The 14,506-nt window shown below is 42.3% G+C and overlaps 1 protein-coding gene across 1 annotated transcript in view; it reads right to left on the bottom strand.

Annotated features, from left to right (window-relative positions):
* Positions 1–3,725: 3,725 nt before the first annotated feature.
* The window catches only part of ZGRF1 (zinc finger, GRF-type containing 1), a 48,443-nt gene continuing 37,662 nt past the window's right edge, over positions 3,726–14,506 (bottom strand). The window contains exons 21-26 of the mRNA XM_015411876.1: positions 12,568–12,695; positions 11,011–11,134; positions 9,998–10,174; positions 8,215–8,349; positions 6,361–6,622; positions 3,726–3,874 (exon numbers count right to left, since the gene is read on the bottom strand). Coding sequence (XP_015267362.1) covers positions 3,726–3,874; positions 6,361–6,622; positions 8,215–8,349; positions 9,998–10,174; positions 11,011–11,134; positions 12,568–12,695 — 975 coding nt within the window. The remainder of the gene's footprint in view (positions 3,875–6,360; positions 6,623–8,214; positions 8,350–9,997; positions 10,175–11,010; positions 11,135–12,567; positions 12,696–14,506) is intronic.

Raw genomic sequence — 14,506 nt, 5'->3', positions numbered from 1 at the left:
TCTATAGCTGTGGCCAAAAGAACAGCCGACTGTGGTGGTGAGGAGAGCCGGCAGAAGCGGTCCCCCGCCCCCGCCCCGTCCAAAGAATCGAGCCTGCAAAAAGGGACACTGGGCGGGGCGGGCGAGGCGAAGGTGCGAGCGAGAGAGCCAGAGCACTAATCGCTGAACCAGGAGACAAATACGATTACCAGCTCGGAGCCTTGAGTCAGAAAGTCTCATAGACTTTAAGATGTTAATCCCCAAGCTAATCCTTCCTTTGGCGTGTAGGAATAGTGCAGCCACAAGAGTTGTTTTGTTATTTATATGGGCGTTTAATAAAACTCAGGCAGCGGTGAATGGGCTGCCCACTCTCCAATGGTAATTAATTCCCTATTTCAGTGACCCAATTGTGCTGGGATAGAGCAGTGGGACAGTCCCACTGCCCCAGCCCGCCTTTGTGCAGCTTACACGGCTCTCGTGCTTCAACAGCTATGGAAACCCCGGCCTTTTGATGTCATTCAAGGAGTTTTCCTTGGGCATCTTCTAAACTTCAAGGACTCTTTTCTCTCTCCCCCCTCCCTTCCCCAAATGCATGAAAAGCAGGCCTGGCTTGACCACCTCTGTAGAATTTAATGATTTGTTGAAAGGGCCTTTGGGGAAAGGAGGAGGGAGGGCAAGGGGAGACACACACACACACAAATCTCCGGAGAAAGGGGTGGGGGAGAAACCTGACAGGTTCTTATCAAAATAATCTCTATACTGGCCTCAGAGAGGAAACGGTCCAAAAAGTGGAGGCAGACCCAAATTCTATAACTTGCTCTGTATTTGCTCCTGCGCGCCAAAAGCATCAGTATAAAATGATCCATGTGTATACTGAGTACCAGAGGAAGGGAGATGGAGAATTATTTATGCTTCACAGCACAATCTTAAATATAATCCAAAATAAATCCCATTATTTGAGAGGGACTTGCTGCCACCAAATGTTTAGATCTGCCCCTGCTCAATATATGTTCTAGGATGTTCCATGTGTAATGTCCATGAAAAACACTGGTTAGCAGTGGGATTTATTCCCTAGTACATTTAGGGAAGGGAGAGATTTGGGGTTGGTTATTTTATTTTGGTTTGAACTGACAGTGTTTTTAAACTAGTATTGTAAGCCACCTTGGATCATGAGGAAAGGCAGGATATATTTTAATAAAGATATAGATGCAAGCTTTCAACAACAGAAATTAGTTGTGAGTAAAGAGCTGCACAGACGGTATAAAAGGAACACATGAATATCATGCAGTGCCTTCTGCAAAGCTGTCCCAAGCACAACTAGTGCTACTATGTCTTTATACCCTCCCAAAAAAACAAAAAAAACACCCCACCACCCTTAGCAAGTCACAGAAACAATTCAGAATTCAACTAAGAAAATACAGAGTGAACCATATGGCCAGGGTATCTTGAGTTGGCTGCATTTTCCCTCAGACAAAGAAGGGATTGAGAGTTGAAGGAAAGGAGAAAAAAACCAACTTTCCGGCTGATGAAGCTGTTGTCTGGAGGCAATGATCCCAAATCTCAGGGCTTTATTCCAAGCTCCGACTGAGACGTGATATGTCATATGATTAGCATCTTTCATATTTACAAGAGAAGTGTAGGCTGCCAGGCTTTAGAGAAAGGCGAGAGAAAGAAGGGGGCATATGCTGAAATGGATTTAGCATTTGAAAGAGAGAAAAGAGATCGGATAAATACACTTAAACGAGGATTTAGTTTTACTCCTGTTGAGTTCTAATGGATTGTTGATTGAGATTTTAGGGAGCTGGAACAGGGGTGTCACCAGTAATTTAAAAGACGCTATTCAGGCTGCTGCTATTTCTTCTTCTTCCACACTTTGCTTATTAGTGTCTTCAGTGACAGCTTTGGCTAAAAGAAGGCCTTTGGGGGGGGGGGGATCAAAATATGATAGCGAAGCTTTCCCTTCAATTCTACTAATGCAGACAGTCTGCAAAGTCTGGAGCGCCATGAAGTTTTGTTTCCTTCAACACAACTTCAATGTCTTTTGGCAAGCAACTGGCATTGCATCTGAATAATTATCTTAAATTCATGTGAGATTATGCAAATGTTTCTTTCTTTGCTATTTTTTTTTTAACAATTAGATGACCATCCCTAATTCTCTGCAAGCTCGTGTATGGACAGCGGAGTACACTGGCACCACCTAATGGACAAGATTTTGTGAGAAACACTGGATTTTTAGCAAGACTTTTAACATTTAAAAAACTCAAACGAGATCTGCTAAATTAAATTGTTCTATACATACGTTCTATAAATATTTTCTAATAAATATTTTTAGAAACCAGAGGCACATTTTTAAAAGTCATCTGAAAGAAGACTGTGATGCTATTTAAGGGAGAAACTTAAATGAACAGTCTCTATGCCAATCTTTTTAAAAATAGATTATTTTGCAGCACACTAGAAGATGATGAAGACATTTTAAAAGCAACATAAGTAGTAGAACTTAACTGAAGAAGCAGCATTTGGAGACTCATGGGAAAACTTTTTAAACATTATGTATGTTATTAGATAAGGGATGCACAATGACTGAGAATGTGTGAGAAATACTTTGAACACTTCAAATGCACTAAAAAAACTATTAAGCACTATTACCTAAGGGTTTTCCCTCAAAGAAACTTTAAGGCATTCATTGTAATTTCCTCACAGGCTTATAGCCCATATGTTTACATAAAAGTTTTAAACCCAACTTTTCAAAAGTTTAAATAAAACTTCTTTTCATGTATGATTAGTTGGGCATTGTAATCCTAAAACACTCTGGCTGCATTCAGAATAACAGCATGCCAAACTGGACGGACAGGCAGCAACACTGGGAAAAAGTGTCTCAAAGCTATACAAAGGTTTGTAGAACAACGGCAAGACACTCATGCTGATTCCACAGATTCTCAGGTTATCCATCTAGCCCCCACCCAGTTGTCTTACAAATGTTGGAAAGGCAATACCCGATTTAAGTTGTTAAAAACAGCTAACAGTATTTGCATTTCACTGGTTCCCTCTTCCACATAAGTATAAATACGTATATTTTATTATATCCATAATCGCAAGTGTCTCTCTCATGCCTTGTTTGGAGACAGGCTGTAGACATCCCTATAAAGTTAATCAAAGTTGACTGTTAATATATTATAGCTCATATCATATAGATCAATAGGATCAGAAATCTATAATGGAATCCAGAATGCTGATTGTACAACAAACTACTACTTGCCTTGAGTCAAAGTATCACTTTTTTAAAGTGACAAAAATTATCCAGTCTGCATAAAATTTTCAAAACTGCCACTTTAGTTTTTCCCCTTCCTTGGGTTAGGCAATGTTAACTTGATGCAAGCAGTTTTAGATTTTATTTATTTAAGAAAACCACCTGTGAGTGAGAGACCATGATAAACACTTACAAATGTTATCCTTTGTTGAAAGATCCACAATAGTTATTAAAAATCCTGGTTTTATTCTGCTGTAGAGAACTTAGATACCAATACAACAATTAAAATAGCCACTTAGGGGGGAAAATTGAATGGAAATGCCGAATTACTAGATATCTTATATATAGTTGGGAATTATTTGGTTACCAAGTCTATAATGTGAAAGTATTTCACTAACATTTTAATCCATATAATAAAATTTAGATATACCAGAGAAACATTAAATATATTTAAGAATAATTTTACAAACATTTGCACAGTTTACATAGAAAAAACATTTTATACATCTGTTCTCTGTGAAAGTGATTTACTTCTAGATTTTTCCTTTTGTTTCCTTTCTTCTTCCTTCTTCCTTTCCATGTAAGATTTAAGAATGTCATTCAATTTCTGTTCACATTGGCTAACATGCTGTAATCCATCTTTGCTCCCTAGAAGTAACAGAACAATACACTTATTTCTAAAATATTCAGTCTTAAAAAAAGATATAACTGCTCACAGAACAGGTTTTTCCCATGGATCTCTGGGTGTAAGATGCAGCGTGTGGTGGCAGTGGTGGGGAATCTTTGGTGGGAAGGGGAAATTGGTGGAAAATTCTTTGCCCTTTTGCATGAGTTTATATCCGTCCCTTTTTTCCTAAATACGTTGACCTGAACCAGTACAATACACCCAAAGAAAGGAAGTCTGGACTTGCAGTACTTGAGTGACAATCTCCCATACCATGTGGCAAATTCATTTTGAAAACAAGCAAGTTTCATTTGGGAAGTTGGGAAGAGGGGACTCAGAGCGGAATGAAGTCATGATTTGTGTGGAATTTTGGATCATACATGAAAACATGAAAAACTTGAAGTGGTAAGAAAGGAAGGATGTTTCCCCTTTTACTTTTGTCAATTTTCCTCTGCTGGGCCTCTCTGACAGCCACTTTACTAGAAGTGGCTTTCAGCAGCAGAGAATCTCTAGGGAGGCAGCAGACAGGAAAACAGGGGTGCTGGAAACATTTGCCTATCCGGTCTAGGAACTCTCCAGTCAGGTTGGATGGTTCTCTATACTTCGTCCAAGCAGAAGAGAAGCACAGATAAAGTGTTTTTTGGTTTGAGAACAAAGAGTGGGCAGCAGCCCTCCCCATTCTTTCCAGAATAAGGAATCAGTGCTTCGCGGTGATTTGTTTGAGAACCATTGTTGGCTGCATGGTTCATCCTTCCAATTACTTTTGGGCAAGGCTATAGGACCACTCCTCATAAAACATACAGGACTGTTTGTCAAGAAACAGAATACAAAGTTGGGGAGAAAAATAATTCACAAAGTTGGGGAGAAAAATAATCCACCCTATTTACAGACCCTTCTAAAGGCCAAAATACACAATAACATGATCTTACCCAAGAGCCTCACTCAGATTGAAATGACCGTGCTGGGGGAGGAGGGGCTCAGCCTCCCCCTTGCATTATTTCCCCAAGCTAAAATGGCATGTGTGTGTGTGTGTGGGGGGGTGTTACTTTTTGCCCCATCGCAATTCATTTTAGCTTGGGAAAGTGGTACAGGGGAGGAGAGAGAGAGGCTGGGGTCCCTCCTTCCCCAGCACCACAGTCATGATCCAAATCTGGCCCTGTAAGTAAGTTCTCCACAGCTGTAATTTGGCTGCAGGGCAGGTGAATGAAGTCAGGGAAACTCCAACCCAACTTGTGACCAAACATATTGTATAACTTGACCCTAAGATAAGAAGCCTTGTTGCTAGAGTCAACAAAGGCTGCATTTGTAAGCATATGTACTTGTAAACAGCTTCCTTTGAAATCAGTGAGATTTACTGTGGCAAAGAGATGGGATGTGCATGCCCATCCCAGGCTCATCCAGACAAGAGATGTTCCAGTGGTTGGGACTGGGATAGAGGCTGGACAACAACAGGGAAGGGCAATCCCAGTCAGATGAGTTTAACTCCATCAGCCAAAGCTGGATGATGGCCTCAAAGGCATGGGTCATGCCCCTATATATGAGAGCCCAGGCTGGCTCCAGCAGTGAAGTCTGAGGGAAGGGGCCAAATGCTGAACTGGACCCTGAAGGCTATGGTACACCACTCGTGGTGGTGGCTGCCAGAGAAGAATGGGTTCGTGACTCTTCCATCATGAGCTCCCGGAGGAGATCAGGGCCCTGAGGGACCTTTTACAATTCCACAGGGCCTGTAAAACGGAGCTCTTCCACCAGGCTTTTGGGAGCCACCGCCACCACCAATGAAGAACATCAGAGAGGGTCCCGGAGTCTAGAAGCTGCCACCAATCGCCACCAACAGCCTCAAGAACAACAAGTACCGCTGGAACATCTAAAACGAATACTGTGAGCTGATGACGGGTTGAGAACTGCGAATGATGGCTGCTACCGTTTATGGTGAACGATCACTAGCACTTTATTATGGTTTTAGAGCTGTTTTAATTGTAATTTATGTTTTTAATGTGATTATTTGTCGTAAGCTGCCCTGAGCCGGCTTCAGCTGGGAGGGCGGGGTAAAAGTTGAAATAGATAAATAAATAAATCGTGCACTGAATGACACCACAGCTCTGTGCTGGACATAAAGGAATGGAACAGCTGCATCCCAGGGTGTGTAACTGTTTCATTTGCCTGTTGGGCCATGCTGACTTCTAAGTCTACTACACTCGCCAGCGCTACAGGTTGAGCACGAGACACCAAGCCCCACAACACTTGCTTCTAAGTTAAAACAGTTAGGATTAGCAGGAAAATTACAATACCAGGAAGGATGCAAGGCACCACAAGGACACCACACGACAGTGCAATGCAAGCCACCACTGTCAAAAAGACAACAGAAACACAGAAAAGTATTACCATGCACAAAAACTGCTAGCTTTTTATTGCCCCAGTTCCCTGGATCTAAGATAACAAAAACTAACTTTTAAAAAGTACTCTGTTTTACCTGCACAGTGCTGAATGACACTTTCCCATAGTTTGCTCTTTCTTAGACAGTTCAGATTTCCCACGATCAATAAATGCCGCTTCCCTCTGGTCAGAGCCACATTCACTCTTGTCTCTGAATCTATGAAGCCAACTTGTCTTGTTCTTACACAAGATAACACAATGATTTCCTTCTCCGCTCCTTGGAAAGCATCAACAGTGGACACCTGGACAGCTTTAATTTGGGAAGCATCTGAGTCTACTGCAGCAAGTAAGTTACAAATCTGTAGGCAGATCAAAGCAATGCCATTTTACCATTTTATTTATACAATAGATTTTCCCAGTCTTCCTCCCAAGATGGCATACATGGTTTCTCTTGCCCTCCTCCATTTTTATCCTCACAATGATCCTGTAAGTTAGGTTAGGATGAAAGAAAATGACTGGCTGAAGATCATCCAGTGGGCTTCAAAATTATGAACATTCACACATCCTGTTAAAACATATTCCAGTTGCTCACAGCATAGAGATTAGAAACACACACTGGGCTTCTGCTAAACGAGGAGCCCTGTGTAAGCTGCCACAATCATTCAGGAATAAGCTGAGGGTCTCCTTAAGAAAACCAAGTGCACCTTTCTTCAGAGTAAACACAGAAAGCAACTTGCCTAGCCATAAGTAAAACCTGATCTACTCCAGATTCTGGTATCCTGGAACTTAAAAAAACAAACAAACCAGGAAATGGACTTCTGAATATTACACTGTGCTTCAGCAGAAGGATCCTTGCTCCATCAGAGGGAGGTTCCCTACTTAGCCAACACAAGTCATTGGATCCAGCCTCATGGTTATGTCTAGGAGTCTGAATTACAAATCATGAATTATCTGGTCCAAATTTTGCCTCTGCCATGAACTCCCCCCTCCTCCCCAGCTCAGCTCTCATCCGCAACTGGGGGAATGATAATATTTATTATATAGTGTACATGAAGCAATTTATCATTTTCCCACCCACCCCTAAATGAACAACAACAGTGTCTTGGGGAGGGAGAAAGGTAGAAGAACAGGAAAGCAGAGCAGAGCAAAGGCTGAATGTAGCAGCTTGGGAGTAAAACATTCTGATCACCTGAAAGCAATAGACAGATGCTGATGACAGTTCTGATTTAGATCAAGGCCATTTAAATCATTGATTTAATCACAAACAAATAAAGGTCTATTTAAACCATTGATTTAAAACGACATTTTTCTATTTGTTATTTAGATGCTTCCTTAATGAACTTGCATACTAATTAGTTGCTATAACCATAAAAATATTGACTCAATACTGAATAGAGCCTTTATATACCATCAGAAGATACACTGTACATTTCTTAAATATTTAACTTAATATTTTTTTACCAAACTCCTGACTTCAAACAGGGTCTCATTTTCCAACCTGCAACAGTGGCAGGTTTTTGTGAACAGGTGCTGGTTAGGATCAGCACTAGAACAAGCTTCTCTTCCTCCTCCCCCAGTCCCTTTCTGTTTTAGTCTGCTTGGTTGTATACCTGCCCCATCCCACAAAAAAGCAAATAATCTCAACAAGAAGCAAGAGCTAGTGGTGGTTACTAGTCGTGAGAGGGAACTGCCCCCCAACCCTGTGCCCCAGCCCTACCTGCTCAGACCGCTGCCTCTCTCATGGGGTGAACTCTAAGATTCGGGGGCATTGCGAATTTTGGAGGGGGCATCGCCCCGTGTGCCCTGTGCTAGCTATGGCCCTGTACCAAAATTAGTTTGTCTAAGTAAGATTAATCTGTTTGAAACGGATAAGAAAAACAGGGAAAATACATACACTTAATAATGCACTGGTAAATGTTCAAATGGATTTTGCATGTGTGTATAAACTCACCTTGCTCATTTGTGATTTATACAGGGTTATTACCCCAATCATGGATCCCTCTGTTCCACTGGCAATTAGAGACTGGATTAACTTGACAGTGAAAAAAGATTCTGCCATGTTGTGGAAGCTGTTGTCTCTTTCCATCTGGAAAACAAGAAAACAGACTTCAAACTACACAATGCATGACCAGCCCAATGAGAAGCCACAAAGACTGAGTTCAACAGATTTAGCTGGGTTTAACTCATTTTGGGATTACACTGTGGGTCTGAACAGGGTGTCATATGTGCAAAATAGTTTCACTGTCATATGTGCAAAATAGTTTGCACATAGGATAAGGTTCTTTTAACACATCAGTGCAACTGTTTCTAAGTTAGCGGCCCAAATGTTGTGGTTAACTTGCTTCTGCCCCAACATAGAAGTGATTTCACACACCCGGCTACCTACATGGTTTGAATCCCAAGCGCTTTAGCTTCTTAGTGTGACTACAAAGTAACATAATAATTGGAGAGGGGACCCAAAAGGTACTCGGGGGGGGGGGGGAGATGGGGCTTCTTGGCTGTAGTGCTGCTGCTCTGTTTGCTTGGCCATCCCTTCCCTATCACTGCTGCTGCTCTGTCCACCCCTCCTTTTTGCTTCTCCTCTCCTCAAGCCCAGTTCTTGCCTTGGTGGGGGGCGGGCAGGCAGGGGTGCTGGTGGAAGGCAGTGGCAGCTCCCATTCCTTTTTATCTCCTCATTCTCCTCTGTCTGCCTGCAGCTTCACTGTCTCGGTGATGGTGGGGGTGGCAGTGGTGGACTGCTCAATGCCTGCATCCTCATCCTCTTTCCCCACCCACCTGCAGCATCACAGCTTCAGTGGCAGGGGGTGAGCAGCAAGTCCTGGTTGCCCTCCAGGTTTGTAGAACTATTATCCTTCTTTGTACATGGCCCAGTCCACAGACGGAGCCATGTTGAGAATTAGATGTATTTATCCTGGAAGTGATTTCAAGTGGTACAAAATTCCCTTTGTTCAACTTAAACATAGATCACTACATGCAATTGTGTATTTGTACTGAACCAAGTAGGAACTGGAAACGTTTAAAACAGTCCCAAGTTCAACTTCATTTCCAAATAGAATTGAAAATTGGAAATGCAAGATTAAAGCTTCAAAAAGATATCGCCGAAAGCATTTCTTGAATCCTTCAGAGAGAAAATGCAGTTTTATCCCCCCAAAAGAAGGGAGAACAATCCTATTCTATAGTAACACTGGCCATATTCAGACATCATGATGGGTCCAAACTCAGCCTCTGGCCAAGCCCCCCAGCACACAAAGTGCCGCTGAAAGCTTCCATGTTTGGAAAGCTTTGAATGAAGTTCTAGTGTGCCATGAGATCCAGATGCAGGTATCTGGGCAAACTGTATAGTTCATTTTTGCACTACAGACTAGGATTGTAAACTGGCTAAACTGGAAGGGAAACCAACTAAAGTTTGCCCAGGTGTCTGTATTTAGACAGAGGCCTTGAACTGAGTTCTGTGCATGCAGGGACAAGCAAGGGAAGGAAGATTGAATGAAGGGAACACTGAATATGGTAGCAGCTGGGCTCAAGCTCATCATGGGTTAAAACCTCAGTTTGTTGTGATATATGAATGCTACCATTTGTAATCCCCAAGCATAAACTCAGGTGAAGAGATTTCAAGGTCAAAATACTGTTACACTCCACTTGCCCAAGCACCAGTATGTTCCAGGGCAGCGCTTACCTAGGTTGGTCCCTTCTGGAGAAAAGAGCATAGGTTTAAAAGCCAATAAAATACATACCTGCTCTGAGCCATTAACATTGTAGAAACACAGTGTTGGCAACCAGTCTACAAGAGGGTTTCGATCCATTTCAGAAATGCCGTCCAACAAATCTCCATCATAAAACAAGTTGTTGCTGATGGCACTGATAGCTGGGTGACAACGGTACTGTGTCCTGAGCAGCACTGGCTCATGTCCCTACAAAATGCCAAGGAGAAAAATTATTGAAGGGCATAAAGATTGAAAGGGTTACTGCTTGTCAGCAAGGTGTAATAGAGTAATTTTAAAATATTTTTCATTTCTACAGAGAATTGAGGGCCCTCTCGCCCTCATGCCAAACTAGCCCCATGGCATACCCTGGAGCTATTGAGGATGAAACAAGAGCTAAAACAGCTAGAGTGTGGGTGGTGGACTACTCATGACTAAATGGAAAGAACATTTTATAGGACGTTTATGAAAACCCTGACAAGCATGATCTCATCTGATCTCGGAAGCTAAGCAGGGCCAACCCTGGCAAGTACTTGGAAGGGAAACCTCCAAGGAATACCAGGGCTGGGATGCATAGGCAGGCAACAGTGAGCCACCTCTCTGAAACGTCCAAGCCCCACTAGGGGTTGCCAGAAGTCAACCATGACTTCCAGGCATACACACATAAATACACAAAAAAACACCCTCCCCCCCAAAAAAAAGAATTACATTGGAACTGACAATATATATTGATTTTTTTTCTGGGATGATTCTTTAGAAAATAGGAGAGTGTGAGATTCTTGCTTAAAACATATGAATGACAAATTTAGACATCACATTTGTCAAGGGTATACCTTCCCAGAATACGATTCTTCACAGGAAGCAAACACAAAGGCAAACAATTCGATGGGAACCAGCTCTTAGGAAAATGCTATTTCAGGGCTGTGTTAACTAGCAAATGATAAGAAATGTCTCTCTACAAGAGGCTTTTCTAAACCAATGTGCGCCCTCCAACGAGGTTAGCATCACAAAAAGAGCACCCTTTCAAGATGAGCAGGAGTACATACCATCAAACGGAGTCGGTCAAAAAGGGTTTGCTCCAAACCATTATCCCGTGCACTTTCTGATCCTTGAATGGTGGGCGGAAGCTGCTTAGGGTCACCAACCAGAATCAGCTTTTCACACCCAAACCTACAAAGGTAACCCATAAAACATCACTCACAGCACTGAGTGAAGCTGCAAAACGTTTTTTTTTTAAAGAACCAGCACACTGTAGATACTTCAAAGGCCCATCAACTTTAATGCGAGAGAAAAAAAATCATGTTTTAAAATTGCCACTGAACTCCACAAGAATTTAACTGCAGACTTTGACCAGATGTGCCCTGTGCTACTAGCCCTCAAGATCTGCAGTGGTACCTTTCCCACTCAGCCCTACATCTCAAATGACTTCTTACATTCTAGCCTCCACTGTGCTGGGAGGCCTTGCAAATTCTGTGCGCAGGCACTTATTTTGCTTACAGTCATTCAGAAAACTACTGAAGATCTACATACATTATTCCAGTTGCATAACCGGAGATTTTTATGTGGCTTCCAGACACTGCTGCCCAAACCTTTATTCAATTTTTTTTACATAAGTATTTAAAGGGCCACAGTTCTGCCTTTAATGATAGATTAAAGGTTTCCCTTGCTTGAAAGCAGGTCGAATCTGACTCTAGGGGTGCGGTGCTCATCTCCATTTCCAAGCTGAAGAGCCGGCGCTGTCTGAAGACTTCTCCGTGGTCATGTGACTGGCATGACTAAACGCTGAGGCTCATGGAACACTGTTACCTTCCCACTGAAGCGGTACCTTTTTATCTACTTGCAATTTCTTGCTTTTGAACTACTAGGCTGGCAGGAGCTGGGACCAGAGACAGGAGCTCACTCTGTCATGTGGCACTTGGGTCTCGAACTGCTGAACTACCGGCCTTCCAGTCTGCAGTTCAGCGTCTTAACCACTGAGCCACCGCGGCCCATCCTTTAATGATACTGAAAGGTTAATTACATTTATCAAATAACCACAGTCACAAACAAGTCTGTAAATAGTCTTTTGTCCAGTTACTGGCAGGATGCTCAGTCACAAGAGATTATGTCTCTAGCTGTTGACTTGCTACAAAGAGCTTACAAAGGTATTATGAGTAGATTTTTTATAACCCGCTTTTCTCTACCTTAAGAGTCTCAGAGTGTCTTACAATTGCCTTCCTTCCCTCTCCCCACAACAGACACCATGTAAGGAAAGTGGGGCTGAGAGAGTTCTGAGAGAATGGTGACTGGCCCAAAGTCACCCAGCAGGCTTCATATGGAGTAGGGAATCAAACCCAGTTCTCCAAATTAGAGTCTGCCGCTCTTAGCCACACCAAGCTGGCTCTCAGAGGTAACTAAGAGGTGAGTGATCTTTGACTCCCAAAAGCTTATGCCGTGGAAAATTTTGTTGATCTCGAAGGTGCTACTGGGCTCAAATTTTATTCTGCTACTACAGATTAACACAGTTATCCGCCTGAATCTATCAAGTAGCAGTGTTTGTGAGCTAGTTCCTTGTTAAAGTTATAAAAGCACTAGGGTAATTGTGACATAAAAAGAGATTGTACCTTGCAATGGGAAGGAGGGACGCAGGTTCTGTCATCTGACTGCACTCGTCCAGCACCACTACAGGAAATTTAAGATTCTTCATGCAAGGGAATGGGCAAGCAGCACAGGTAGCTCCCACTACCTTCACCTATATTATTAGTGGTGAAATAACTGTCAGTTAAATCAGTTTGCATGAACATTCAGCTATGAACATCAGCTATGTAGTAAAAATTCAAAGTTCTAACACTCAAACAAGATGTACATGTTCTAATGATCCCTAGCAGGTTCTTTTAAGGCTGAACCTTCTAGATCACGGGTCGCCAATCTTTTCTTTAAGCAAAGCGATTTCTGAGTAATGAAAAATACCCGGAGATACTCCCCTCCCCCCACATGTTGCCAAGTTCAGTTCTGTCCTTTTAAACAATTGGGTTTGGGTTTCCTGGGCCCAGCTGTGTTTCCCGGTAGCCACACAACAGCTGCAGAGAATGTCTTTAGTAAAGGAACTCAAAATGACACTGCAGGGGGAGGAAAGGCTCCCCTCATGCCAAAAGAGTGCTATGGGTGTTATTTCTCTGATTCTGTTGTTTCATGTGGAGTATCCTGTGCATATGGAGTAGCAAAAATGGGGAAATAACCCACCCACCCCAGTGCTGTGGGAAAATGCCTGGGGAGGGAGGCAGGAGCCTTCCTCTTCTGCAGCGGCATTCTGAGCCTAAGTGGGTTCTCTTTGAAAATGAGCATATTTAGTTTGGCCCCAGGGCAGCTCCAGAACTGAAGATATCATCTAAGCAGCATGGAGGAAAAAAGTTTTTAAAAATCCTAGAGCAGATCTTTTTACAATCTCTTCCTGGGTTTTCTAGAAGAGATTATCAGTAGTTGACAAACTACCAGATACCTCTGTTCTAGATTCCTACAGTTTTCGAGTGACTGCTTTTCAGAGCACGGTCAGCATTTAAATGTTTACAGAAATCCCCCCCCCCCCCGATATTTCATTCTAAAAAGATGACTTTCAAAGGTCTGCTAGGCCCACACGGAAGAGGTAGTGTCACTTCCCTTGCATTATCAGAATGGGAAGAGCAAGGAAACTGGGTGCCTATGGGTCAGAGGGCCAGAAGAATTTAGGATGGGTGTGCCTTGTGCTTCGGCTATGAGTTCTGTAAACTGGCCTGTGCATGGATAGTTTCAACATCTGGGACTTCACAGATGCTGTGAAGAAGCTGAGGTTCTGGCAAGAGTGTCAGTTAATTTTTTTAACAGAATTTGGTATAGGTTTTACTAAAAGGAGAGGAGATACCATCATGTCACATACTCTGATGTCACTGTTTGAGCTATTGAAAAAAAATCTGCCTGCTGTGTCACCCAGATTTCATCGTGATCTTGTCTCAATGTCCCTTCTTTATCCAGCAATGGGAATCAAATTTATGGGGAATGTACAGCTCTTTGTATTCCTAGTCCTATTACAGTGCTATCAACTGCATTGACCTACACTGTGTAATTCACTTGAGTCTCAGTGAGAAAGGCAGTCTATAAATAAAAAAATAAATACAGACAAATAATAAAAGTGGATCAAGTTTTGCAAGACTTGGCTTAATGTTTCTCTGTTGCTTTCCTGCTTTGGCAGTGGGCCTCTTGTTGGTCACCATAGAAAATAGAAGGCCAGTCTGATGGGGAGGGGCTTTTCTTTAATCAATACAGTAATCAATATGGATGAAAAGTTTTGCAAAACTCCCATAATATCACATACGCTGAATTTTCTGTTTATATTACAGACATAGACATATCATGGCTATAGAAACTCACTACATTAATGGACAGGTGTTTAATCAGAACTGTATGTCGACAAAGCATTATTCTGTGAAGGACCTTTCTAGTAGTACATTTTACTCCTTTATTAATGCACAACAATCATAGAACTCCTCCATGGCATCCAAACTGTAAACGATATCATTTCATTTTATG

This window comes from Gekko japonicus, unplaced genomic scaffold (genome assembly GCF_001447785.1).
Source record: "Gekko japonicus isolate JY-2015 unplaced genomic scaffold, Gekko_japonicus_V1.1 scaffold402, whole genome shotgun sequence".
NCBI classification, from domain to species: domain Eukaryota; kingdom Metazoa; phylum Chordata; class Lepidosauria; order Squamata; family Gekkonidae; genus Gekko; species Gekko japonicus.
The sequence above is the reverse complement of the archived record's forward strand: the minus strand, read 5'-3'. Positions and strand labels throughout refer to the sequence as shown.